The sequence below is a fragment of the Echeneis naucrates genome, chromosome 4 (assembly GCF_900963305.1).
Source record: "Echeneis naucrates chromosome 4, fEcheNa1.1, whole genome shotgun sequence".
NCBI classification, from domain to species: Eukaryota; Metazoa; Chordata; class Actinopteri; order Carangiformes; family Echeneidae; genus Echeneis; species Echeneis naucrates.
The window spans coordinates 9,697,388-9,724,295 of record NC_042514.1 but is presented as its reverse complement, the minus strand read 5'-3'; the positions used below and the strand labels follow the sequence as shown (position 1 = coordinate 9,724,295).

Sequence of the window (26,908 nt, the reverse complement as noted above, 5' to 3'; positions counted from 1 at the left end):
ATCTCCAATTTGAACCTCTTCATAATTTCCTTAATCACACCAGTTTCTAATTTCATCACAATATGCTTTTGCAAATAATGATGTTCGATGTGTATCTATAAAATATCAACTGAATGACTCCGGCCACCTACATTATTAACTGTCTTCTGCCTCTCAGTCACACATTTAAATAGATTTTAAATACTTATAATTAACTCAGCTTTTCGGTGTCTATTCTAATAACAGGTCTAAAACGAAATGTGAAGAATAATCCTTTTTTTTTTTTTGTATATGGTGTAATTTCAGTAATAACAATAAAAATATTTTTGACCTATTCTAATGTTCTTTTTAACTGCTGTTATAAAATCCAGAAATCTTCAGAGGAGTTCTGATAATAGCATGTAACCAGCACCCAGTCAAATATGGAAAGAAATGTAATTGCAATAGGAGATATCACCACCACAGTGTCCCAAAGCATGCTAAATCACAGATATCCACGTTTGATGAGTGCACAGCTATGACTGCACTGGTCCAGGAAATGAAAAAGTCATAGCCATAAACCTAACTTTAATGGGCAATTTGCAATGACATCATAGAAACTGTCACCAATTTTCTTTCAATTTAAAGACGATTCAATTCAACTTCATTGACTGTTTCTATCAGTTGCTCTTCAATTTGCATCCAAATCTCAGACTCTTTTATTAGCAAATCTGTGAGACTCAGACTGTAGCTGAAATGAATAGAGCGGTGGAATAACTTCACCATTGTTATTCAATGAGGAGGAGAGTGGATAAGGTTTATCTTGAAAGTGTTCACGTGTCACCTTCTGCTTGGACGAAAAATTCACATTCCAGTGTCTTTTATTACAGTAAGAAAACCACTAAATATCCCTCAGCACTCATAAGGAAATTTCAGTTTTTGTGATGTAGGTTGACATCACAGTGGCAGATGATGAAGTTATTAGGTATTTATTCATTCTGTTACATATTATATTTTAAAACCCACTGTGATTTAAGAAAGATTCTTCAGTCAACAAAAACATACACTTTTCCCCAGTGATCCTCTGGAGTCTTCCACTTCCATCCTTTCCATAACCTTCTGGCCTGACCTTGGATGAGGAAAACTGACAACAGAAATTCTGGGGCAAAGGGCGGCAGAGTTAAACTACTCAAAACACAGTCAGTTAACTTTAAAGTTGACATTCAAGGTAGCGGAGGTCTTGGTCAAGCAGCAACAGAGACGTTCACATTTGGATTTTGGTGAAGTGAACATCTATTCTTCAACAAGACAGAATATCAGTTAATACCAGTTGTGCTGACAAAAAGTTTTATTACAGTGACAAAATCAGCAATGAGCGGCTGACCTCACGGTGGGCACCATGACCTGTCACTAAAGTCTCATTGATATCATTGACTCCATGCGTATTGCTGGTTTGAGATATCTGAAGAAGTTTCTCTACTTTGAAAAAGGCCTGTCCCACCCCAGAGGACACGTTGTTCCATCTGTGTGTAATTTCGTCACCTTCCTGCAGGGGGCAGAGATGTAATGATGTGTATCCTCCATGAGCTGCTCAGATCTTTGTATGCATCCTGTAGGCCCCTTAAACAGCAAACATCCTCATTTGTCATTGTAGGAAAACATAAACTATGGCCCAGTCACATGTTTGGCAAAAGAAAAATGCCCATTTTCCATGTTTTTTGTGTCCTTAATTGCAAGGTCACTCCTCCATTCATTCTGACTGAACCATCGGTGTGTTTCAGTGACCTCATGGGGCTCGAAGTAAATGACAAGGATGCGTGAGCTGGGATGCTCAACAGAAGAACCAATCAGCCAATGAAACATTGACGAAATCAAGTAATTTGCATGTAAAGACGAAGAGTGAAATTAAAGGCAAGCATGCAAACATTTTAACTGTTAACTGATTGTAAGTGGGAACAGCTTAAGTGGAGCTGATTACTTCTGAACTGACGGTACTGGCGGTATTATATGAAGGTCAAATCAACACAAAAGCCACATACATGACGTTACAACAGAGCTTAAGCTTTTTCCCGTACGTTTGGGATGTTGTGTCTTTCTGGCAAGGCTCCTCGAAAACCGTGCTTGAGGTTGTTATGGCGACATTATGTAAGTGTTTGGTGGGAGAAAAATCTCTGTCTGGAATAAAATAAAGGGAAGGTAGAATTAATCATCCTCAGCATCTGATGAACGGGGTCCAATCATCAGCACAAGTGGACACAGAGCACTGCTGCAGCCACTAGACGGACACTTGCTGCCAAGACACATCTGAGGACCTGCTTGATAAGCAGCCTGTGTCTTTGTTAGAATATTTCAAAATGTTTGTTTGTTTTTTTTTTTTTTATCCGTTTCTGAAGAAGAAGAAAATTACAAAAACAAAAGGTTTGCACCAAGAGTCCAACACTTTCAACCACGTTGCATCTCTCTTCCAGGATGTGATATAGCCACATTATGAAATGCACAGCAGAATTAGTTTTTGTAACTGTCCAAAATGTTTCTTTTCTGTTGTAGAAATGCCACAAATGGAGAATATTTGAGGATATATAAATCTACACTGTCCAGTCTTATAACATCACTTATGCATGGCTGAGGGTTATAAGTGAAAAGAACGAAGAGTCTGTCTGACTCGGAAGACATCAAACAGGAGACAACGTTGCCCTGAGCCATAGCGCCCTCCAGGAAAAGCCCGGGTTTACCATGCAGTAATCACCCCGTTCCTTCTGGGAGGGATCTAAAGAGGCTTTCAGCAGATATCTGTGCACCTGGAGCTGGTCCTAAACCTAACGAGGTTTGGAGAAAGGGAGAGTGATTGGCTGAGCAATACTTCATTTTCTCTCGGTGCAAAAGATCCAACAACACCAAACTTCCTGAAGCAGAACAGACTCAGGTCTGCAGGTTTGGTCTGTGACAACAGGTTTGTTCAAAGCTGGTGCTATTTAAAAGAGCATTTTCTCCTGCTAAAGCTTTGTAATGGCAAGCTTATGGAGAAGTTTAAAGAAATGTTAATGTCCACTCACTTTGTATGCAGTAGAGGCACCTTTTCTATATATCTACTACACTGCTTCTATGAATGGATTGCCCTAAAGCCACTTTAAGTGAGTACAATCCTAAAGTCTATTAGACTGCAGATTCCCTTCACTTTGAGATGATCACAAAAACAGACAAGCAGAAAAACAAACATTACCATTGTTCACAGCATTTTTTTTTTTTTCATAAAAAAGGATTATTTTTGGACTATATGTTCTCGAAGTATCCCATGTTGATATGTGGCTGCTTCAGAACCATATCCCAGTGCAATTAGCATTGATAACCGAGAGCAGCTGGTGTCTGAAAGTTCGTGAATTTATAAAAATATTGACACAAAGGTAAAAATGCTGCACAGTAACATATTGCTTTAAGTGCAGGACCATTAAAGTGGCTGAAATAGGTACTGAAGTCTTAGCCGGGATTAGCAGAGCAGCTCTTGTATTCTGCCAAGGGATTTCTCCTTTAACCTTATGCTGTAAGGTGATGTTGGGGGAGGTGGGCCGTCGCCAGGCTGTTGGGACAAGAGGGTCATGGTGATGGAGGGCCTCGGTTTCCCAGTCTGCCCTAAACATTGCACATCAAGTCATTTTTGCACTTCACCATGCATTGTCAATTATTGTTTTTTTATCCTGCACTGCACCGCACATAAAAATGATCCTGCTTCTGTTGTCTTTGCACATCCATGAAACATCCTCCAGTTTCTGTGCAAAAATAACCCATTTGTTCTACCCTGCAGCTGTTGTGACCTCCCTTATTTCGTACATCAGTGCAATTTATTCCAGCAGCAAGTGTCAGAGCTTCGTTCAACTTCATGTTTATGGTTGAAGCTGTTATTTATGGTGCAGCTGCACCTGGACTGAGTATTTTCTTTAGAAACAAACATAAATGAAATCATTTTCATGTGAAATGGCTATATAAGCGTGGCAGCAGCATTCTGCAGTGGTTTAAAAAAAGAGGAAGTAGGTTCAGTGCAATTTTTTTTTTTTTTTTTTATGCACTCAAAGAAAATCACAAACGTTTTCTCCTCATGCAGACTGCTTCATTTCCCTTGATGTCTTTCTGTGTGATGGCAGACACACTGGGAGGTTGGACTCCTCCCCTTGTCTGATCTGGGACCTGTCAGCTCAGTCTCCTCTGTCCTCCTGCAGAGCCGCTGACACCGGCCATGGACACCGCGTTTTTGGGGGACACTGAGCGGTCGGTAAATCATTTCGCCTGAGAAAACACCGGATCTGTTTGTTTTGAGGATGGAAATATCAGGAAACAGTCAGAGAGGTGCTGCCCGGCCTGTCGGCTCAGAGAACTCTGTGTGAAAACGCTTCAGACAGGTGAGCTCATGCACTTTGGCCTCAGACACTTTGCAGGACAGGAGAAGGTTGTTTTTGTCCCCTCTCCCATTTTCCGGAGCTTCAGTGAACGTCTCATAGTCAATTTCACCAAGAAAATCCTGCATTCGCATTATTTTCCTCTCAAAACTGCCGAAGATGCTTGAAATTGTCATAACTGAATATTTCTCACATCACTGAACATATTAAAGTAATTAAAATGTAAAAATAAATGTCCAAATAAGTTGATGTAGAAGATAGAAAATGCTTACTAAGCTTTTATTGAAAATATATTGAAATACAGAAGTTCATGCTGGAGGACAAAGAATAATGTGAACCTTGAGGTCATAATGGACCTACATCAAATGTCACTTTTCCACTCATTGTATCACCCCAGCTTGTTTAAAATGTCTGTATGTCCAAGTCCTTCAGCTTGTTTGAGGTTGGTTAAGCAATTTCAAGGATTTTCAAGTCCAGTTGCTGTCATACGTCACTCAGGAGTCAAGCTTCATGTCTAAGACGTTTTAATATGGACGACAAGTGCTGTAAGAAATGAAGTATTGATATATGTACATCATGGAGAGCCCTGTCCTGATGAATACACAACCTTACCACAAGCTTCTTAGTGGGTCTTGACCCATGGGGACAGCTAATCTCCAGGAAAAAAAACAAAAAACAAAACAGCACCTATTCCCAATTCAGAGAGTACAGAGTGAAACAATTACAAAAGATTTGGCAGACGCCATCATTTATGTGCATACATTTCTTTTACACGTTGTTGTTGATAATGTAATTATCAATAAATTTTGATAATAATACATATAATATCTGCCTTTTATCAGGGAGGTCTATTTTCAATATTTAAAAGATACTGATAATTCTATAATAATATTTTTTTTTTTTTTAAGATCAAAGTAAAAAGCTCTGAAATAGTATTATTTGTTATAATAGATATTTCCACCACAGTTTGAGTAGTTATGATTCACATAACTGTGCCATCTTCCTGTGGTCTGTGATTGAGTTCAGGTTTTGTCATGATGGTCAGAAGCAAACCACTATACATCACAATATATTCAAATTTTTGCTCTTTGTGTTGCGTTTTCATTGTGCATTCTCAGGAATGACTACGCCGTTGTGCGGTTTGCTGCTGATGATGTAACTCGCCCAGTGTGCAGACGCTGTGGCCTTTAGCTTTTTATCACCCTTCAAGTACTCAGCTTCTCAGTGACTGTCAGTGTGATTAAATTTAGTGTGGGCTGGCTAACTCCCTGGTATTAGCACTAATCTACATGTGTGCACGTGTTACAATCGGTGTTCCCCAGAGATCACTGAGTCAGTATTTACCAGCAAACAAAAATCTATTATTTGAAGCAAAAAAAAAAAGAAAGAAAAGAAAATAGAATTGCATCTTAACAGATATCAGTATTTATTTATTTATTTTATTTATTTTTTTAATTTTTTTTTTTAGAGTTTTAGACTTTCAATTAGGTAAAATTGTACACGAGCCTAAAATCCAACCCAACTGTACCAATGAATACAAAGAGAACCCAGTTGTTGGGATTTTACAGGAAATGCAATAGCTGATCTAATGCTCTCTCCCGACTGTACGCAGATGTGAAGAGACTCACCCTCCTCGGCCACCCACAGTTGTTGTTAAAGTGGTGAACAAGTTCTTTAAGTGGTACCTTAATAGACTTAACCTGCCATATACCCAACCAAACATAGCGACGACAGTCCACCTGTAAGCCATAGCTTAGTTATTTTAAAAAGCACAGAGAGAGAGCACTGATCCTGTTTAGTGTTAAGGACATAATGAGTGTGTATTTTTAGGTGCTCTTCTCAGACAGCTGCCATGAGACATATTCATGGTTGTGATTTACAGTTTCTGCTTTGTACAATCAATGACATGTAACGTGTTTTTCTTCACGTCTGTGTGCTTCAGGTCAGCACAGCCAGACAGGACAACATGGCAGAAACCTCTTTCTCAACTAAGCAGCGGTTGTCCGCCAACACACATGAAGATGAGCTTGCAGTCATTGAAAATGGGGATAGCAGGTCTGATATTTCAAAATTCGTGGGATTTTTAGTAAATACTCATTGTTTTCTCAACCCTTTCCTTGCTGTCCACACTTTTTAACCTGACGACTGACATCGTCAGTTTTCAGAGCACGATCCTGAACTTGTGACTGTTACTTTTTCCAACCCGCTCTCTTCCAGAGCTCACTCTCTTCATGAACACAACTCTGAGACAGCGCTGTCCTCGCAGTCCCACAGGGACTCATTTACAGGTGCAGGGACAATGGCCAGGTAAACTAGTTTATCAATACTTGAAAGGGCTCGCAGTGGGTAGATATTCCACTGCCATTGTACTTCTAAACCAATTTACATTTTAGATCTACAGTAAATTCAGATTAGTTAATTAACACTGTTGTTACAGATCTTGTTTTTAAACCTAGCTCCACCTTGATCAATCAAAGCAATGAAATTATCCTTCCACACTGATGCAATATTAATAATTTATACTAAACTAATACAAAATAATTTAACAATGCAATTCTTGAAAATATACTCAGTTGGACATTTCCCTGCAATTTGAACGTTTGTTCCCTCAAACTAGGTTTTAATTTTTACATGGTATAACTGTATTGGTACTTATGTATGCACCTTTAATACTTTGTCCATGGCCAGTATTTCCATATTGTGGGAAATGGTGGATCACTTAATTCCTAGTCTAGTCATTTGGTACCCTCTTACTTTCCTCTGACCCTCTAGGCTCTCTTACTTCTTCTTCATGCTGCGAAACTGGGCTTCTCACAGGATAAACCCTGTAGCGGAGCGGCACGACTCCTTCCTGGAGCGATTCAGAGGTCCTGAGCTCAAAGACATTCGCAGTCGAGAGAGCAATGGCCAGTCTGGGCGTCACAGTGGCACAATCAGTGCAAAAGGGTGAGTCCTACACTGCGTGGAGGAAAAGTGCATACACTACTTAGCTTTCATTCAGCTGCTTCATCAGATTGGGCAGAAGGGAACTAGAAAATAAGTAATAAGTGAGTTTTTTTTTAGCCTCAATGATGTGGCATAGTGGAATCCAACGATCTGTTGCCAAGTGGTCTCAGATTTGTGGACCCCTCTTTTGCCTTCACCATTATATAACAAGAGGGAGGACAAAGGTGAAATGATTACATTAGATGTCAACTGTTAAGTTTAATATAAGATACTGCTCTGTTAGGAAAGCATGAGCTGCTGGTCGACTGCTGCTACGAGGGGTTGGGTAGAACTCCATAACACATTTGACTCCTAATAAAATTTGCCCTAAGATGAATTCATTTTAACAGGATGAGAAAAGGAAGGGACTCTAAGCACACATTCCCGCACAACTTACATTAAGCATGTAATAAAAAGACAGTCTAAATGAATATTCAACACAATAACTCGGGCTTAGAATTTGGAAAATGTACTTTTGGTTTCACTGTCTTCAAAGGTCGAATGAAAGAGCTTTGATGTGTAACATTGTGGGTTCATGAGATAAGAGTGTTGCTTCTATTTCTTTCTTAAGTCTTGCCAGTAAGTGGCCGTTAGCTGCTTACAACATGAATAACTGCAACAACACAGACGAGTAAGTAAACGCACATTAGTTAGTAAACAGAGGTAGGAAAAACAGCAAAGACAGTAAAGGATCATGCTGGACTTTCTCGGTGTCTTGTGTCCTGTGCTTAGCTTTGCAAGTAGCGCAGAATTCCCTGAAACCATATCATCCAATTCCGCATTTGCTTCCTTCTTGCATTGGAAAAGAAAAACCTGTCCCTGTTGTTGGAGTTGAATTTAATTTGATGAACTAATGGGTTGTGATGTGGGTTGTACTCTGTATGAATTCATGCTTCAAAGCAAAATGTGAAAAAAGATATGACACAACCAGGCCTATGTTTGACAAACGATATTAAAGCGATAAAGGAACAACTATGTTAAACTATGTTATGTTGCCACCCTCTGGACAAAAGTATGACCTGCACCACGGCTCCGACGAGTTTCCCAAACCATCCAGTTCCCCCTTCATGTAGTGCGGTAGTCAATGGCTCATAGAGTACCTCAGTCCTTTTTCACCAGCATAAAAACCTAACCTGTGATCCTTAGCAAAAAGGAGGACAAAAAAGATGAAATTAAAAAAGATGAAAAGAAGGAGGAGGAGAAAAAAGATGGGGATAAGAAGGACGAGGAAAAGAAGGACGAGAAAAAGGACGAGGAAAAGAAGGACGAGAAAAAGGAAGAGAAAAAGGACGAGAAGAAAGATGATAAGAAGGATGATAAAAAGAAAGAGGAGCCCCCGTAAGTTGACCAGTAGTTAGAGTAAGTCTCACGAAACTGGGAAGATCAATTACAGAAAATAAATCTGTTGTTTCATCTTTGTGTGAGAATACTGACTCTTCCAGCACAAAGTGATTTTGATTTATTTTTGTAGGAAGGAAATCTGGATTATGGATCCAGCAACAGACCAATACTACAAATGGCTGACCGTCATTGCAGGCCCAGTATTTTATAACCTGATGATGATTGTAACGAGGTACAGTTTATTCAATATGCATTAAAATCGAGTCATTACTCTTTGGGACTTTAAAAGCATTCTCCTACTTTTCCAGAGCCTGTTTTAATGAACTCCAGGACACATATACAAACCTCTGGATATTCTTGGATTACACCTCAGATTTCATCTACTACACAGACACATTTGTCAGATCAAGAACAGGTTAGATCCTTGAAACCCAGGACAGAAATCATATGCACAAATTATTGACCATTGTAGTTTGATAACTTGGCTCTTAATTTTATCTTTGTTCTGCAGGTTATTTGGAACAAGGGCTGCTGGTGAAGGATGCCGTAAAACTGAGAAATAACTACAGAACAACACCTCAGTTCAAGTACGATATCATTTCAATGATACCCACTGATCTGCTGTTTCTGAAATTTGGATTCAACAACCCAGAGTTTAGATTCAACCGTCTTTGTAAAATGTCAAGGCTTTTTGAGTTCTTTGAGCGGACTGAAACCAGAACCAGCTTCCCGAACATGTTTCGAATCAGCAATCTCGTGCTTTACATCCTCATTATTATCCACTGGAATGCTTGCGTATTCTTTGCCATTTCGAAAACAATCGGTTTTGGATCTGACACATGGGTTTATCCCAATATCAGCCACCCAGAGCACGGCCGTTTGGCCAGAAAGTACATTTATTCCCTTTACTGGTCCACGCTGACCCTCACCACCATCGGAGAGACCCCTCCACCAGTCAAGGACGTCGAATACCTTTTCGTAATTGCCGACTTCCTCACAGGTGTGCTGATCTTTGCTAGTATTGTTGGAAACGTTGGTGCCATGATCTCCAACATGAATGCCTCTCGCGCCGAGTTCCAGGCGAAGATCGACTCTATCAAGCAGTACATGCAGTTTCGTAAGGTTACCAAAGACCTGGAGGCCAGAGTCATTAAGTGGTTTGACTACCTCTGGACGGAGAAAAAGACCTGCGATGAAAAGGAAGTGTTGAAGAACCTCCCGGACAAGCTCAAAGCCGAGATTGCCATCAATGTACATTTGGATACTTTGAAAAAAGTGCGCATTTTTCAGGATTGTGAAGCTGGTCTCCTGATCGAATTGGTGCTTAAACTGCAGCCACAGGTGTTCAGCCCTGGAGATTACATCTGTAAGAAAGGCGATATTGGCAGGGAGATGTACATTATCAAGGAGGGGAAGCTGGCCGTGGTGGCTGATGATGGAGTCACTCAGTTTGTAGTGCTCAGTGATGGTGCCTACTTTGGGGAAATTAGTATTTTGGGAATAAAGGGCAGCAAGGCGGGCAACAGGAGAACTGCTAACATTAGGAGTGTAGGTTATTCTGATCTCTTTGCCCTGTCCAAAGATGACTTGATGGAAGCGCTGACTGAATATCCAGAAGCGAAGAAGGCCCTGGAGGAGAAGGGGAAAGCCATTCTGATGAAAGACAACCTGATTGACGAGGCTGTTGCCAACGCCGGTGCTGATCCCAAAGACCTCGAGGAAAAGATCACCAGACTGCAGAGCAACCTGGACGTAATGCAGACCAAGTTGGCCCAGATGATGGCAGAGTTCATCTCCAGCCAGACAAGGATGAAGTACAGGGTCACTGAGATGGAGTCTAAGATAAAATCTGTACGACCAGAGGACTTGTCTGAGGTGGTTGCAGACAAAGACAAAAAAGTCCAGTAATGTGACAGAGACCTGAGGACTTGACCGCACAAGACGGCATTTTTCATTTAGGACAGTACAGCGACACTTTTTAAGAGCCCATGTTTATATCTATTTATACATCATGTTTATTATCATCCTTGTGTCAAATTGTGTACAGTGTGTGCAGCAAATATATATTTTTGTGTGCATGCTATGCTTGACAGCTAATTTCATGTTGTAATGAAACTATTTGAGTATGTTGATCATTTGTGTATGCAAAAATAAATAATATGGCTTGAATTGCTTGAATGGGTTTCATCTCCCTAGAAAAAAAAAAGAGCAGTGTTTTATTTTCCTGGTTAGTATTGACATTTTCCTCTCCAAAATTGAAGTATGGGCCAAATCCTGACTGCAACATTTCAGTACTGCAATTGAAATATCCATTTGATACTGTATAATATGAATCCAATGAATGTTAAGAATACTAAATGCCAGCTGTGTTTATAAGTTACTGTCAGCGTACACTCAATTGTAACTCTGAAATGTTAAATGTGAACAAACATTAAAATATTTATGGTATACTGGAGGTGTTTCTGCTGTCATGTTGCAGGTGAAAGCTCTTTTCCCTTGTAGTGTACGCATTAGGCCATATTAATAAAAAGCCCCTGAAAACATAGCTTTAAATGCCAACTATTTTTCTGTAGCACTAAATATGCACAGCTGAATCAGCAACAAAATATTAAAAACTAGAATAACTTTAAAAATGTTTTTCCCTTCTTTTTGAGGGGACAGAAAACATGAGATCAGTGGAGGATTTCGGCCCCCACAGATGTGCACTCGTTGCCCTCTGGACACTTTAAACTAAAAAAACTGAACTGAACACAGCACTGACTGTTTATCCACTTTATGAGGAAATCCATAGAAAACAAATCCCTATTTGAACATCTAACAGATATCAAGGAGCAGTTTTTTTTTTATCTTGATCGTCTTATAATTTGATATTTGAACAGGATGTTTGTATTGATCTAAATAATGAAGTTTTGAGTCATAAAATCCTAAAAATGATATCATCTTAACTAGTGATAAATAGTGGCTTTGTCTGTATAGTTTCTTCAATGGATATTTAACACAAATAGATTTTTTTTTTACTTTTATTCGCTTTGCATAATTGTTGTTTTACAGAAGTGTTGCACATTATCTGCACAATCTTTATGTACCTGAGTAATTTGGCCACATAAAACATTTCTTCTTCAGGCATTGCACATCTGGTGTTTGCATTTATGTATGTGTAATCATCAACACTTTACAGCAAAGAAACCAAAAAGAAGAAGAAGGGAAAAAAAATAAATTAAAAAAATCAGGAAGTGAAAATCTGAATCCACCCGTTTGGTAAACACATTCTGAAAACCAGCAAGCTATTGAAACCAAACGCTCTGCCTGTGTTCACCGTTTCACAACATGCAGTCTTCAATTTAAATGTAACACAAGAGGCAAAACACATAAATACTTTAAAATAACCTTCAGGTTAGAGGTGACTTTGTTCTTGCACCAACAGGAAATAGTTCTAATATAAGCCTAGCTCAGTGAAGCTATCTGGATCAGCAGTAGGCTTCATCTTAATACATTAAATGGCACTCATGACTATGAAGCACCGCTATGGCCAGTCACAGTTGTAGAAAGATGGTCTGAGGATGAAGACAAATATTAATCAACAAATATAATGCATGTGCTGGCATTTAGTAAAATCTTCTGTGTTAAGTACACTTTCACAGTTTCACAAATTAAATGTGTGTTATCTTTGCTCAGAAAAAAAAAAAAACAACAACAACAACAACTAACAAATAAAATAATAATAATAAAAAAACAACAACAAACCCAAAACGCTGAAATGCTGTGTTTAAATCTTTGGGAAACTTAATGTATATGACGCTGACTCTCAGAGGAAGTGAGGCCTCAGAGTGAAAGGCTGACAGTAGAGTCTGACTGGTAGAGGTTGACTAGGCACAGAGTTACTGCAGCATTTTGTTTCATGGCATTTCCCTTTTTGTTAAAATGCAGCCTGAAAACTTTCCCTTCTGGACCCATCACAGCATCCCAAAGCCTTTGGCATAAGTGATGGCCTTGAGGAGTCTCTCTTTCAGTTTTTCTTTGGAGGAGTATTCAGGGAGCAGCAGAGCATTAAAGCAGGTGTGAGAAGTTGGCAACCTGGAAGAAGGATGGAGGTAGAAAGCCTGCTGAGCTTGGCATTGAATGGGAAATGGCTGCATTTGTAAAGCTTTTTTTTTTTTATTTTTTATCTAAAATCAAACCAGCCTGGGTTGGTATGGAATATTAAACATCATGACATATTCCAGAGGAGATTTTTTGTTGTTTGTTTGTTTTACAGTTTTGTATAGTATGTCTTTCAGTGGCAAATTGCTGTAACGTTGCATACCATGATGATATATGGTGAGCTGCAGTGTACAATAATGTTGACTGCAAAGAAATGGCCTAACCAGTGGCAGCCATCTGGTGTTCAGTGTCTGGACCATGTGGACCAACAATACTGTGAATTTACCCTCAAATGCAGTTAAAGACACTGTCACACTATGCAGCAGCAACTACGGCACATTTATTGAAATTTCTAAAGTCTTGAGTTGTTATCTCAACAATAAAATCGTGTGGTGAACTGGATAAACTCAATTTAAGTAGAAAACACAAGATGAGATACTTTTTCCCCATAGTTTTTTTTTACCCTGACACATTTTGTTTAAATGTGTTGGATCATTTTATATCAGGAGTGGTATATTTCTCAGCTGTGTTGGATGATACTGAAATTAAAGCATCGGAAATTGCACCCGATCAACCCATTTTGGTTGCGAATTAAACAAATACAACATTGAATTAAAATGGACTTTCCTCTATCTTGTCTTTTTAGAGCAAAAGGATTTCGAAAAAACAACAAAACAAAACAAACAAAATGTACCTGTCCGTGTCTGATCCATTCTTGGCGATGATCATTTTTAATTTGCCAAGCCCGCCAACTGGTGCTCTGTCTGTGCCGGTGGTAAACTGAAGAAACAACCTCTTCTGTTCCTCTCCAAATGAATGAATCGTTTCCCAGAAATCTCTATGGGCAGAAAATATAGAGAATCTTTTAACAGCACAGATAAAATCTGGATCAATTTTCATAATGTGAGCTGCTCCTTAAATGTGCTGTCAGATTATAATTAAAGAAGGTGGAGTGTGAAGAGAGAGAGGAAAAAAAAAAAAGACTTACTTGATTATTTGGCTATCTTTGCTATAACCGCCATCGTATTCTGTCGTCTTTTCAAGTGCTTCAAAGTCAAGTTTCTGTGAAATCACAAAGGATTGTTCTGTAAGTTATAAAAAGATTGGCGACATAAAGCAACAGAAAACAACATTAAGGTTGGCTTCCTCACCCTGCTTCCACAGATTAGAAGCTCTACTTCCTCTGGTCTAAACAAGTATTTCAGTGGGGACTCATTTGTGACCATTAGGAAACCTTTTTTGAAGGCTCTGAATTGTCGTTCCACACTGTTGTTCAGTATGTACTCAGCATACAGATCCACAAACTCCTGTGAAACATTCAAATAAAAAAAACAAAAACATCCTTAGATCGAGTGAGGCATTTGCTCAACACTGAGTTATGTTTTTTTTTTTTAAGTTGGCAGGCAAGAGAAGAATTTAGAAAAAAGGTTCAAACACTGAGAAGACAGCTGAATTACATTTGTGTATGTACGTTTATTTGAATGGAGTCGCCTTAAGCGGAGGATGAACTAATTTCATTGTATCTTGTGTGTGCAATGACAATAAGGCAATGTATTCTAATCAGCAGGCTACCTGAAAGTTGCATTTCACTTCATTATAGATCGATTTCAGATTTATGTTTGACAGAAAATATAACTTTAATGAGACTTGTCTATAGAAGCAGCTGCTAAAATGGTTAAAAATATAACATTTTAATGTCTGTGTCATATTCAGATTAAGTGTAGACTACGAAAGTATACTAAAAAAATGTGAATTTTATGTAATGTTGTTGGTATTAAACCAGGTTTACTCTCCACAGGCCTTCTCTGCCCATGTGATGGAACAGAAATAAGCCGCTGATCAGGAGCTGTAAGGTGCAGTGCAGCCATTCTGCAGCCAGTGAGTTACTGCGATTACAATAGTAATTATACCATTACCTTGAAATTGTCTCTAAGTGCCAACATGACTGCTGTCAGCAAAATGACCAGACACTTGCTTTCAACATGAAAAAAAGACTTCACCTGTCTGTTCTCCTTAGTAACAGGAATCTGGTCTCCCTGCTCCTTCAGATCATACAATATTGGGTTCCCGAATAGGTCTGTGTGTGATATCTGGAAGGTGAGCGTCATGTCTTCCTCCACGTTGCCAGTATATTCAAGTAATCGCTTCAGACTTTGGTAAAGAGCCTGCAATGTGAGAAACATTGGCTGTCATATGCTTCATTGACACAACATGTGGATTTATGACTGTGGTTTTCCACCAGCAACTCTAAAAAAAATGCTCCACGATTGCTTAGTTTCTACCAGTAAAATATATGATACGCATATCACTGTGTATTAATTTGGGAGAAAGTTACTATACTGGATGTGAGTCTGACAGGTCCAAGAAGGTCCCTTTCTTGCCCATGAGTTTCCTGTAGACAACCATGGGGAAATGGACGTCCAGGATGCAGTTGTTGTAAATGGCAAGGCCAAGGACGATTCCAATGAGAGTGTACTGAGCTTCAGTCTCAAGTGAAGATGAATTAAACCAGAAAAGTTTTGTATCATTGTCATAAGTGAACATTCCTGTTCAGAAAATAGAAGAGAAAATGTTTTTTTTTTAGTTTGTGAACAGAGCTATGCCAGAAAATGCATATTGCAGTAACACTAAAGCTGCTCATAGTGCTCGTGGCAAAGAAACAGTTCCTGGTTTTATTGAGGAAATAATTGCTGAGATGTTCTTTGGTTTTTATTCATATTCAATGATGGTGATAATGAGTTATGGTGTGTTAATCAGTTTCCACCATTTCCAGTCTTTGTTATGAGTATAGCCAACTGTTTCCAGGCTGCAGCCTCATATTTCACTTGACTACTCCGAACAAGAACTGTTGCTTGAGATTAATGCAACTCACCAATGTCAAGATTGAAAATTTCCTCTAACACCAGCTGAAAAAATTCCTTTGAAACCCCTCCTTCATCGACCCCTTGCTCTCCCTCAAACTCAACAAACAGCTGCTTCTTCAGGTCAGATGGGTTCTCCATGGAGATCATCTCCAGCTGCAACCAAGAAGAGATGACAACTGACAATCAACTGACAAACACAGAGGCACTAAATCATTTCGATTCAGTATGTTTATAGCGTAAAGTGGAACACTGCAACTCACCCTGACGAGTGCGTCATCAATGATGTGGTCTCTTCGAACTTTGAGCTTGAGATAGGGGTTTGGCTGCTGCCCCTGAACCATGCTGTAGAGGGCAGTGAGGCGTCGCTCGCTGTACATCCTGATCCTGTTGTCATAGTAAAGTCCTTGGTTCTTGGTGATAACATTGAGGATGAAGGGGCAGCTCTGAAAAGAGAACTTAGTTTCGGCATTGACTTTAAAGAAAGTGAAATCTTTGTCCATCTCCACTACGTCATTCAGTGACTCGTTAACAAAATCCTCAAAGGGGATGACAGGTTTTATGCTATCTATTGGACGAACTCCCAGTTCTTTCTCCAGGGGATCGATCCGAGGACCCTTCTTATAGAGCCGCTCCTCCCCTAGCAGCTCGTGCAGGGTGAGCTCGTCGGACTCTGAGTCATCCTCATCCTCCTCATTGTGCTCCACATCCATGTCACCGCCTAGGATACTTGCATAGAAGACAACCTTCAAACACTGGGTTGCTGCCACCACAGTCTCATCATCATTTACTAGATTTTCAGCATCATATTCATTGCTGACGACTGTGAAAGTGATGAGCTGCTGGAAGGTCTCCATCATACGGCGAATGTGATGGCGATCGTACGATGACCAGAGCTTCGACAGTCTTGCGAGCGCAGTGACCGGCAGTTTGCTCATTGCCTTGCAGAACTGTGGCATTGCCACTTCAAGGTACTCTGGACTGTGAAGGTTGTGGTTCTCCATCACGATAATGAAAATGTTCAGGTAATCTGGATTTGTTTCATACACATCGAGGTAATCCAGGTCAAGCTCTATATTTGGGGTCAGGTAAATAAGCGCGTTTACAAGTGCTGCCTCCACCTGGTTGATGGAGAGAAGTTTGTCGTAGACTCTCCTCACGGCGTCGATGTCCACAGTGACGGGACAGAGGTCACCCGTGTCATGAGGAGACTCAGCTGCTGCAGTGGCTGCAGAGGAAGCACCCATGTTTTCCATGGATTGCTCTCTCTTCTTCTCATGTTTTTTCACATCTGTTGGTGTAAAAGAGTCCAGGTTGTCAGTACCATTTGGTTCATCCTTCCTAAAACTCTTCACCAGAGCTTCTGCATTGGAGAAAACCCTGGCAATGACACGGATGAGTGCAGAGTAGTCGCCTTCCTCCTCGCAAAAACTCAGGATCATACACAAAGCGTTCTCAGTGAGAAAATGAACATCTGCAACATAACAGTGATTTGAAAAGAAAATTAACACAGAGAACTAAACCACAGTCAGAGTCCAAAACAATCAGCCAGCTTCACTGTACCTGAGAAATCCTCCTTGGTGGAATTCAAGTCCATATCACTCATTTTTAAGTCCAGTTGAGTGCTTTTGTCAGCACTGGAGCCTGGATGGGAGGTGTCCACTTCTTTCTTGGAGGGTTGAGGACATAGTTTGGCATTAATCTTAAAAAGCTCAAGCGCTTTGGCAGCTGCCGCATTGTTATCCAAAGGTCGAAAATCGCAACTTGAGGCGCAAAACTCATTCGTGCAGTTGCCATTTCCACAGCCCTCAGTTAACTGCTGAAAGTAGCGCTCAATTAGATGCTTTGCAGTCGCTCTGTTCCTGCATAAGACATTCAAATAGGAAGTCAGATTGATGATTTGGGGTCATCAATGTTTAGCCACAGTAAGCATAAACAGATATTTGCAACGCAAGCAATTAAAAAAAAAAAAAAAAGAAGTCTAATTTGTTTTTCAACCTAACAAAGCTGAACACTGAGCACATATAGTTTTTTCAGAGGGCTAAATATAATTACGATGCACACACTGATAAAAATCACAGGAAACAAACATCACAGAGTGCCACTCTGAACACAAGTATTAGTTTAACTGACTGCATGTAAATTAGTTTTGCTAGAGGTCTAACCAAAAGTAGACTTGCAGCAGGTAGAGTATCTTACATTCGGCTGGATTCAGATGTCCTCCTGCCCAAAGGATGGCCCTCTGAAACAAAAGTTAAACACTGATGTTAACTTTTATACTCAGCAGTGGGAGGAAGTCAGCATGGCCCAGAAGGACAGGGACAACACACAGAAGGGCTGCCAGCCAGGATTCAAACCAGCAACCTTTTTGCTATGAGGCAAAAGTGCTCACCACTGCACACCACTCCACCCATGACATCTGATAACAATGCACAGACACACGACTCTTTACAGGATGTGCATTTCTCCAGTGCACAAACTGTGTCAGGGTGCTATTGTGGCCGAGGTATTTGAACATATCTTTGGCTTCGTCTGTTTACTGACTGCATACAAGAAGAAAGAAAAAGAAATGAGTGCGGGCTGATTTTCAGAGAGCGTCCTACACTGAAGGGGTTTGATTTAAAAAAATAAAAATAAAAAAAAGAAATCCAACAAAACAAAGACCACCTTTAAAACAAAACGCTGCTGCTAAAAGAGCCAAACACTTCGCCTGCTCGGACGAAACATGGTGAGAAACAGCTGTGATTTCAGGCTGAGGCACCGACCTGTCAGTGACTGTGCAAAAAAAAAAAAACAAAAAAAAACCCACCAATCTCTTCAACCAGCGCAGAAACCACTGACGGTCCGTCCGACAAGCCTCCGGAGCTCCGCCTGAAACACCGTCACACCGTCCGCCACACCTGAGCCAGACCCCGCTGAGACCGACTTTTTGCTGCGATTCGGAGCTAAATTTCCTCCTCCACCATCTTGTAAACAACAGCGTCATGTATCCCGGCATGCAGCGCGCCGCCGTCAAAAATCACGCCGCTCGGCCTCTGAGCGAAAGGAAGAGCGAAACACACAGGAGATAAATAAAACCCATCCGTCCCGACAACACGGGTCATTTATTCAACAGGAGAGCATTAAAGCATTAAAATCCAAATTTCCATCCAGTTAGGAATGTTTGGTAGGACGAATCAATAAGTTGACATGTAGTGATGTCATAGTGACGTAAAAAAATAACCAATCAATCCATTAATCCATCAATAAAATGATACATCATGGTTGTCTGAACAAAACAAAACAAAACAAAAAAAAAAACAACTATATAATACACAAATGCAACAAATCTAGTAAAAAAGGATGCAGATCAGTGTTCAGATTAATTGAAAAGAAATGGGGATTAACAATTGCAGACTATTTAATAGCACTGGTTGTAAAAGTCTCTGGGTGGGGTTGGATGATTACACTGATGTGCTGCAGCTCAGGACAGAGCTCCTTTTCTGTTTGTTAGGTGATTTAATCTATAAAAATGCACAGCATGTTTTCAAAGGTCAGTCTTAGCTGCATTACACCTGTTCTATATGCTCTTGCAGCTGTAATTCAGACTCATTTTGAGAGTTTTTTGGAATCAGAAAATCCCTATTGGAAGTAGTAGTCCACAATAGGTTACCTACCTTTTACTGAAAAAATCTACATGCAGACTCTGTGCAAACTATGTTTGCTGGCTGTTGATGGGGAAACGCAGTGCAATTCCATTCATAAGCTTCAAATGATATTCATAAACCATAAATCAAATCTGACTTAAAGCAGGTAGTCAGACCTCAGCCATCTCATTCTGAAACAGCCTTGTAAATTATGCATTATGTAATACATGTGCATTATTCTCATGGTGCAGTGAGCATTCAAGATCAACAGAGTGTTATGCATTTATTTTGTGTGCAGTCAGTGTGTCACACTGCTACTGAGAAGGTCTAATCTTAAAACACAAGGAAAATAAAACAGTTATGAGAATATAGTAGTAAAATGGAAATAATTTCATATCCATGCATTACTGAGTGCATCCATGTAGTCAAAGCTATCAAGCTACTTATCAGACACATGGATATGTAGCAAAGTTAGTGATCTGGTTAAAAGGTAATGGTTAAAAATACAATGTCTTCATAAAACAATATGATGCACGATATTAATAACAATCTTTTAGTTCCTCACAGGCACAGACTACATGGCTGCAGTAATGCCCATGAGCACTGGGAGACACTGTGAGTACACTGAGCTTTAGGCATCAGGCTCAGAGACTGAATTTCTTTCTTTCTTTTTTTTTGTTCTACAATGGAAAATAAAGAAGAAGAAACAATAGTCAAAACAATCAATCAATCAAAAATCATCTTATAATTACTATGAAGATTAAGACTTTACAGAATCATAATTTGTTTTTGATATCAAAAGGGGCGTAATTACACATTTTTAAAAACGCTCAAATGAGAGGACAAAATATTCATAATGTGTAGATTGTCTAGACAAATGTAAATAATAAGTAAAAGATAGGTGTACCTCTGCCAGTCTGCCTTAACAATCCCCTTAAATTTGCCTTGTGACAGGCAGAAAGGCCCCTAGCCCTCAGGCTGGGACCCTCCTCCTGAGCCCATGGTGTGCTACATGACAAGATGTGTATTTTAATATTTTCATGATTCTGGTGAGCTCATAAAAAAATACACTCTTTTTGGAAAGTGAAATAACTATGACAAGTCAGTTTTCAGAAACATTTTATGCCTCCAGGGAAACACATGATGTCTCTGTTGGTGATGATTTTGGATTTTTATAGCTGCATAAACACGGTTCTCTTTGCCTTTTTTATTCTTGTAACTGAGGAGATGTTCATTATTCCATCATCACAGTTGCAGGTAGGTAAAGTTTGGCATCTTCATTCATCTAAAGTTTGATCTTCACACTGCAATGCACCTAGCTGCTTTTTTTCTTCATTTCTAACCTTTCTGACTGGGTTGTTACATTCAATGTGTCAAATGGAGGAGAGGAAAGCTTTTATTGCCCAGCGATTCAGCTAAAGATGGAGGACTGGACATTAGCAGACAGTAGTGATCACTGCTCTCTGCTGTATCTACAGTTATCAGCAGTTATGTCCATCTCCTCCCAGACATTTGAAAAAGATTAGGAGTGTCTAAAATTGACATCATCATGGCACCTCTCCTTTCCTGGATCATATTAATCCGCCCTGCGTCCTGGTGGCAGGTTGGGAATGTGACTGGTGGAGAGCTCAAGAGAGGACACTAAAGGTTGCATGAAGGACAGCGTGTGTAGTGGGGAGCGCAAGATTGTTTCATCACGGCTGTAACGTGTTTCCTGGAGTTCTGCCATGCAATGAAAAGAGTCAGGGGTCACTGAGGCAATCAGGACAGAGCTTCTGCGATCAGGACACATCTTATGGAGACATAAAAGCCACATCTCGAAAAAATGTTCCCTTTTTGGGCTCAAGATTCTAACTCATAAACCTGAATGATTTTCTTAACTTCATCAGAGTGTTGATGTCATCAAAACAAGGGGGTGAATTGTCAACTGAAATGTTTATGAGGCAAAAACGAAGAAATGGCTTATGTCCTATTAAGGTCAACATCAAGGTCCTTGACAAAAACATTTTCCTGCTCTTTGTTTTTATACCCAACCTGTGGTTCCAGAGATTCTGCTTAAACTTGGACTTTATACTGACTTGAGCATTGGCTACATTTGGATTAAAAAGTTGGTGACTAGGTAGTTTATGAGTTCATTTGTTTAACTATTGTATCACAAAGAGTAAACAAAGTCAGCTATGTCATTTAATAATATGAATCAGGATCAGAATCACGTTTATTGCCTAGTAAGAATTTGCTCTGAAAAAAAAATGCAGCCAAAGAAAAAATAGGGCACAGGATTGACCAATTCACCAATTAAATCCAAACAGGAAAAAAGTGGCCACAAAAATAATCCAAATTTACCATACATGAACGATATTACAAAAATATAAAGCTGTGGGGATGAGGGGTTATGGATTGTAAGAGGGGCTCACTGGCCTTCCTGACGAAGGAAACCAAAGAAAAAACTATTCTTGTGGCGTTTCGGTCCTGATGAGCTGCAGCTTCCTGCCAGAGAGGAGTGGTTCAGAGAGTTTGTGTATGAGTTGGGAGGAACCAGCTACAAACCTTCCTGCTCACTTCAGGGTCCTGGGGGTGTACAGGTCCTGAGGGGCTGTAGCCAAACACCATCACGACTGCCGTCTGCTCAACAATGTAACAGGCAGAGGTGGACAAGAGTACACAACTTCACTACTTGAGTAAAAGCACAGATACTCCTCGTCAAATATTACTCCAATACAAGTAAAAGTAGCTTGGTCAAAATATTATTTAAGTACAAGTACAAAAGTATTTGCTTAAAAAATTACTGAAGTGTAAAAAACATACAGGAAAGGAAAGTAGCTTTAATCGTCATTATACTATACACTGATGTGATTCTGCCACAGAAATGTTAGCTCAAAAATTTCTTCAGTTAAAGAGGCCCTACAAGAACCGGTCTGTGGAGGGATCCGGTCTAGTCTCTAGTCTCTGTGGACTCAGACCAAGACAGTCCGTGTGTTTTCAAAAAAATCTATCCATTTACCGCTTCTCCGTGCTGTAGTCAGGTTCATCCCTCACACTACAGAGTCACCAACTAGGCTAGACTGCCCGGGTGGCAGGGGGGTCCGGTCTAGTCTCTAGTCTATAGTCTGTGGTGGGGTCTGGTTTAGTCTCTCGTCTCTGGCAGGGTTAGAGACTAGAGACACCCCCCCCCAACAGACTAGAGCATTGGTCATGTTACCGTAACCACGTGAATAATGAACTACAGACCAGAAGACCCGTAGTTATGAGTCATGAACGAATCTGAGTCTGTGACGTGCATTCGTGGATCAGGGCTCGTGAATGAATCAGTCGCGCCTACACTGAGCCTGCGCAGTGGTCATGTGACAAGTAATCGAGAGGCTCAGACCTGAAGACCCTATTTTATGAGTCGTGAACGAATCAGCCATTCCTACACAGAGAATATGCCTCAGAGAGACCAGTTCATGAGCACATCTGAACCTGTGGCCCAAGGAAAAAGAACGAATCACCCACTGAGATGACTTGTTACCCCCAACTCATACAAAAGATTAGTTCAAAATCAACGAATCGTTCACAAACAACACATCACCAGCTAGCTCAACTTTACAACCCACGGTGTGCTTTTTCAGGTCGGAAGACAAGTTTTTGTAGGTCGTGATATAACACAACAAACATCTGAACTGAGACAAATCCGTTTTGGTGTAAAAAATCTCAAACGTGGGCTTGAGATATTTCCTTCTTCCTCCATTTCTTCATCCATTTTCTATCTCATCCACACTTCCAAAGTTATGTTTAGTCTTGAACACAATGTATGTAATGGCATAGTACAGGTACGGCAATACGGTTGAGACAAACCATATGTGAATCAGCAGAAAGTTTATCTTCTCGGAATTTTGCAAGAAAAAAAAAAATCATCAGCTGAGGTAAGCGCAAAAGTAGTGAGTAAGGAGAGCATCAATAGAAATGTAGTGGAGTAAAAAGTACAATATTTGTCCTTCAAATGTAGTGAAGTGAAAGTTAAAGTATCCCCCAAAAATAATACTCAAGTAAAGTACAGATACTCAAAAACTGTGCTTAAGTACAGTACTCAGTTACTGTCCACCCCTGGTAGCAAGTGATGAAGATGAAGATAAGCATGATAGTGAAGCTTAGAAATCCACCATGACCTTGGCAGGCGATTCTCAGTTGCTGCAGGAAGTGAATGTTTAGCCACCATTTAAGGGTCCTTTGTGAGATGGTGTTGGCTTGGAAACAGAAGTGATCGGGATGGGTGGGGTTGGGTTCCCTTGACAGACTGATGACCTGAGGCGCATAGTTGAAGAATCTCAAGAGACCAGAGGAAAAAGAATGCAGCCTTTGGGATGATCTGATGCTGATAGTCTGGGAGACTCTAGACATGTTTCCTTGGCTTCATGTGCTGCTTCCTGTCAGAGAGGAAGTCAGAGGTCAAGGCGTTGGGTCTGTAGGCATGAAGTTCTGTGAGTCTTGTAACTTTTTTGGGGGGTGGTGAAGTGTTAAAGATGTCTGTGAACACCAGCTTGCTGTTTTTATTTCTGTTTCATCCTTTTGACTGGGCCAGAGTGCAGTACTATCCTCAGGAGTGTATTCAATCTGCACTTTTTCAGTGTCATGTTCAGTTCATTACACTAACAGACTGTAAGAGCTCCAATCAGGGGTGGACAATAACAAAGTACATTTACTTGAGTACTGTACTTAAGTGCAGTTTTTGAGTATCTGTACTTTACTTGAGTATTATTTTTTAGGTACTTTTACTTTCACTTCACTACATTTGAAGGACAGATATTGTACTTTTCACTCCACTACATTTCTATTGATGCTCTTGTTACTCGCTATTTTTGCTCTAGTCTAACATGATAACATGTAATTGTTGTTGTAACACACACACCTCTGTGCCTGTTCCAGGTAAGAATATGGCCATGATGTATAATCCTCATCCTACCCGGATTATTTCTCCATAACTATCGGCTCATTCTACATTATCCATTGTGGCCGTATTATTACCTGAACACACATTAGTTTGTAGCCAGAGTTTGGATGTCTTCTGTGGACATCACTGACAACACGGTCCAACTCCTCATCACTCACAGCTGAATACAGCTCTGTCTTTCTGCACACAGACAAAAAAAAAGAAACAAAAAAGAAAACATTAATGAGTAATGTCCCGGTCCTTGTGTGTGTTGTTGTGTCTGAAGCGGTGGAGTACTTCTACTGAATTTGCGGTGAATATCTTAAATAAATTCCTCTGCCCCCCATGTCACTCTCTCTGTGACCTGACTAAGATAACGTTTTGTGTCGGACTTTAATACAAGCTAGGCTAATGGACGTTAGCATCAGAGCTGTCCAGTTAGCTTACGATACAAGCTAACTGTGCTGTTTCTTACCTTACTCTACGTTTCTCATCCCAGCTTCGCCGTCACCACCTTTTTAAAAAACATTTGTATAGAAAATTTCTTAACCCTTTATTTTCTTATTCTTCTTTCTTTTCCTTTCTGATCACCGGACTGATGCTGACCGGATATTTTTCCTACCGAACTTCAGACAACAGACAACAGCCTTGCGTGGCAACAGTAACCAAGGGGGGCGGGGCTTGGGGGGGGGGGGGCAAACTTTGATGGGTGAGTTTGACAGATAAAATAAATTCATGCTACCAAAGTGATGTATTTAGCATGTTGGAGCAAACTAAGATGCCAGCTACTCAAATAACACAGTTTCATTTTTATATTAATGCTTTTTAAAAGTAAGACTAACTTAGAAGAACGTGCCAGGATTATCCTACTGAAAATGTTTTATGTCATCATAAACTTTTGTTTTCACAGAGCCTATTTTCTGCACTAAATAAAAACACATTAAAATCCTGTTGGGTCAGGCTGATGCTTAAGTTATCCAGTAGTCTATAAGTGCAACTTCTGGCCACAACCTCACAGATTCAAGAGAAACATTTAGGAGGGAATCCAATGAAGCACTGCTTAAATTACTCCTTAAATGATCGCATAAATATGAAAATAACAAATGTTTTTTCAGCCACCCACTGATACACAGGTTAGAGGAAGTGGAGACGCAAAACTAATGTAGGTGTTTCTCTGTCTGTGTGTGTGTCCCTGCCATGTCTGTTGGATGGTTTGATCAATGCTTTGGCTAAGCTGCTCCAACGTGATTGTGAAAAAGGAGCCTTGTAGTTCCTCCACAAACTGGAAGACAGATGGCCCTGGTTTGCATAAAGGCTCTGTTTGTTCTTCAAAATCAAAAATAATTCACCGAATATTTCTTCTGGTGCAAATGAACACATCTTAATGTCCTCTCATCAAAAGTAGAGAAGCTGTGAGGCCTAAACATAAATGATTCTCATAATCTAGTTTTCTGGTGGCTTCAATGGACAAAGTTATTTACAAGGCAGCTTAGGAAATTGAAAATACTTGATTTAAGCTTGTTAAAACAATTGGTCATCAAGCGGGGGCCAGCACCACAATAAAGATCGGGATGAATGATGCTCCTCGATGATAAAATTCAAATCAAACTCTATTAGCCTCTGCAGAATTTGTTTCTTTGTCCATCTCCACCCTCCAGGTCATTGAAAAAGTAATTAAAATGAGCAAAGACTGAGGAATGTTTCTAGAATGGAGGCTGTTTAATTACGTTATCAATCCTTTGCATGAGTTCCTATAACACGTGTGAGAAAAAAAAATCCATTTAATTGCATGTGCTGCTTATCTAATGCCACTGAGAGCAGCTAAATCACAGAAAGACTGTTGCATGAACTATAAAGCTCTTTCTGATGGCCAAAAAGTGCCACAGTGCCACACACAGTATGCAGAAAAAACAGCTGATCAGTTTCACTGGTTTATACTGGGGTTTTGAAAAAGGATGGAGGGAGCAGTGCTGCAAGGGATGAGGAGTCATCATTATCTGTGTTTAGATGAGGAACCTCCTATTGCAAGGTGCAGCGGCAGTCAGTAATTGCAAGCGCCACACTAAAGGCAGCATCAGCAGAGCCCCTTCAGTCCCTTTTCCCCTATTGTGTCTTAAAAACAATACTAATAACGTCCACCAAATGGCAGATGTTATGCACAACAAGCAAAGGCAAACCACTCCAACGTTGCACCAAAGGCTGTCCGTTTTTGAAGGACTGTCATCTCACACCTTTGTGGAGATGTGCAGCAGGTAAGAACGGAGAATGAGGGCTGAACCCACGCACTATATGTATATTATTAAGACGTAAAAGCAACAGAACTGCAGCTTTTTCAAAATGGAAACGGACTAAGTGAGGTCAAGTGTGTATGTCATAAATTGAGTCAATCAATCAACTTTTGCTTTTCTTTTTAGATCCCCCTAATGAAAATCATGTTTTTTTTTGTCTTACTTAAAACCATGGACCTTTAAATACAGCAAGCTGTGGTTTGCATAAGTACCAATAGTCACCGCCAGCTGTGAGCAAACACACAACATGAACACACAAAAGATGCTACATGCAATAATGATTCCGGTCTTGTTTTAGCTCAAGTAGTGGGGAGCAAGGCATTAGGCCTCACCCACAGATTTGAGTCACTCACAGAAGTGAGTGTAGACGTCTTTAGGCTTTCTTTTTCTTTTCTTTTTTTAAACAGCAGGGCCA

General features: G+C 40.1%; 2 protein-coding genes across 5 annotated transcripts; one reads left to right on the top strand and one right to left on the bottom strand.

The window, feature by feature from the left end:
• Positions 1-4,215: 4,215 nt before the first annotated feature.
• cnga3a (cyclic nucleotide gated channel subunit alpha 3a) lies at positions 4,216-11,091 on the top strand. 2 transcript variants are annotated; one of them, XM_029500122.1, is made up of 9 exons: positions 4,216-4,349; positions 6,289-6,401; positions 6,564-6,653; positions 7,164-7,292; positions 7,903-7,962; positions 8,478-8,669; positions 8,803-8,904; positions 8,981-9,087; positions 9,184-11,091. In XM_029500122.1, exons 2-9 carry the CDS (start codon positions 6,313-6,315, stop codon positions 10,578-10,580), a joined length of 2,166 nt encoding a protein of 721 aa, XP_029355982.1. In that variant the 5' UTR covers positions 4,216-4,349; positions 6,289-6,312; the 3' UTR covers positions 10,581-11,091. The 2 variants fall into 2 exon arrangements, with proteins under 2 accessions (XP_029355982.1, XP_029355983.1); XM_029500123.1 differs by lacking the exons at positions 7,903-7,962; positions 8,478-8,669 and having other exon boundaries at positions 7,119-7,292.
• Positions 11,092-11,472: 381 nt separating this feature from the next.
• On the bottom strand, positions 11,473-18,667 carry ube3a (ubiquitin protein ligase E3A). Of its 3 annotated transcripts, XM_029500751.1 has the most exons (12): positions 18,483-18,667; positions 17,873-17,915; positions 17,237-17,535; positions 16,998-17,147; positions 15,937-16,964; positions 15,685-15,829; positions 15,153-15,358; positions 14,813-14,977; positions 13,964-14,119; positions 13,801-13,874; positions 13,507-13,650; positions 11,473-12,746 (listed from the first exon to the last, which is right to left on the bottom strand). In XM_029500751.1, coding segments are annotated over exons 2-12 (2,490 nt in total). In that variant the 5' UTR covers positions 17,875-17,915; positions 18,483-18,667; the 3' UTR covers positions 11,473-12,625. The 3 variants fall into 3 exon arrangements, with proteins under 3 accessions (XP_029356611.1, XP_029356612.1, XP_029356610.1); XM_029500752.1 differs by lacking the exon at positions 16,998-17,147; XM_029500750.1 differs by having other exon boundaries at positions 11,474-12,746; positions 15,937-17,147.
• Positions 18,668-26,908: the final 8,241 nt, after the last annotated feature.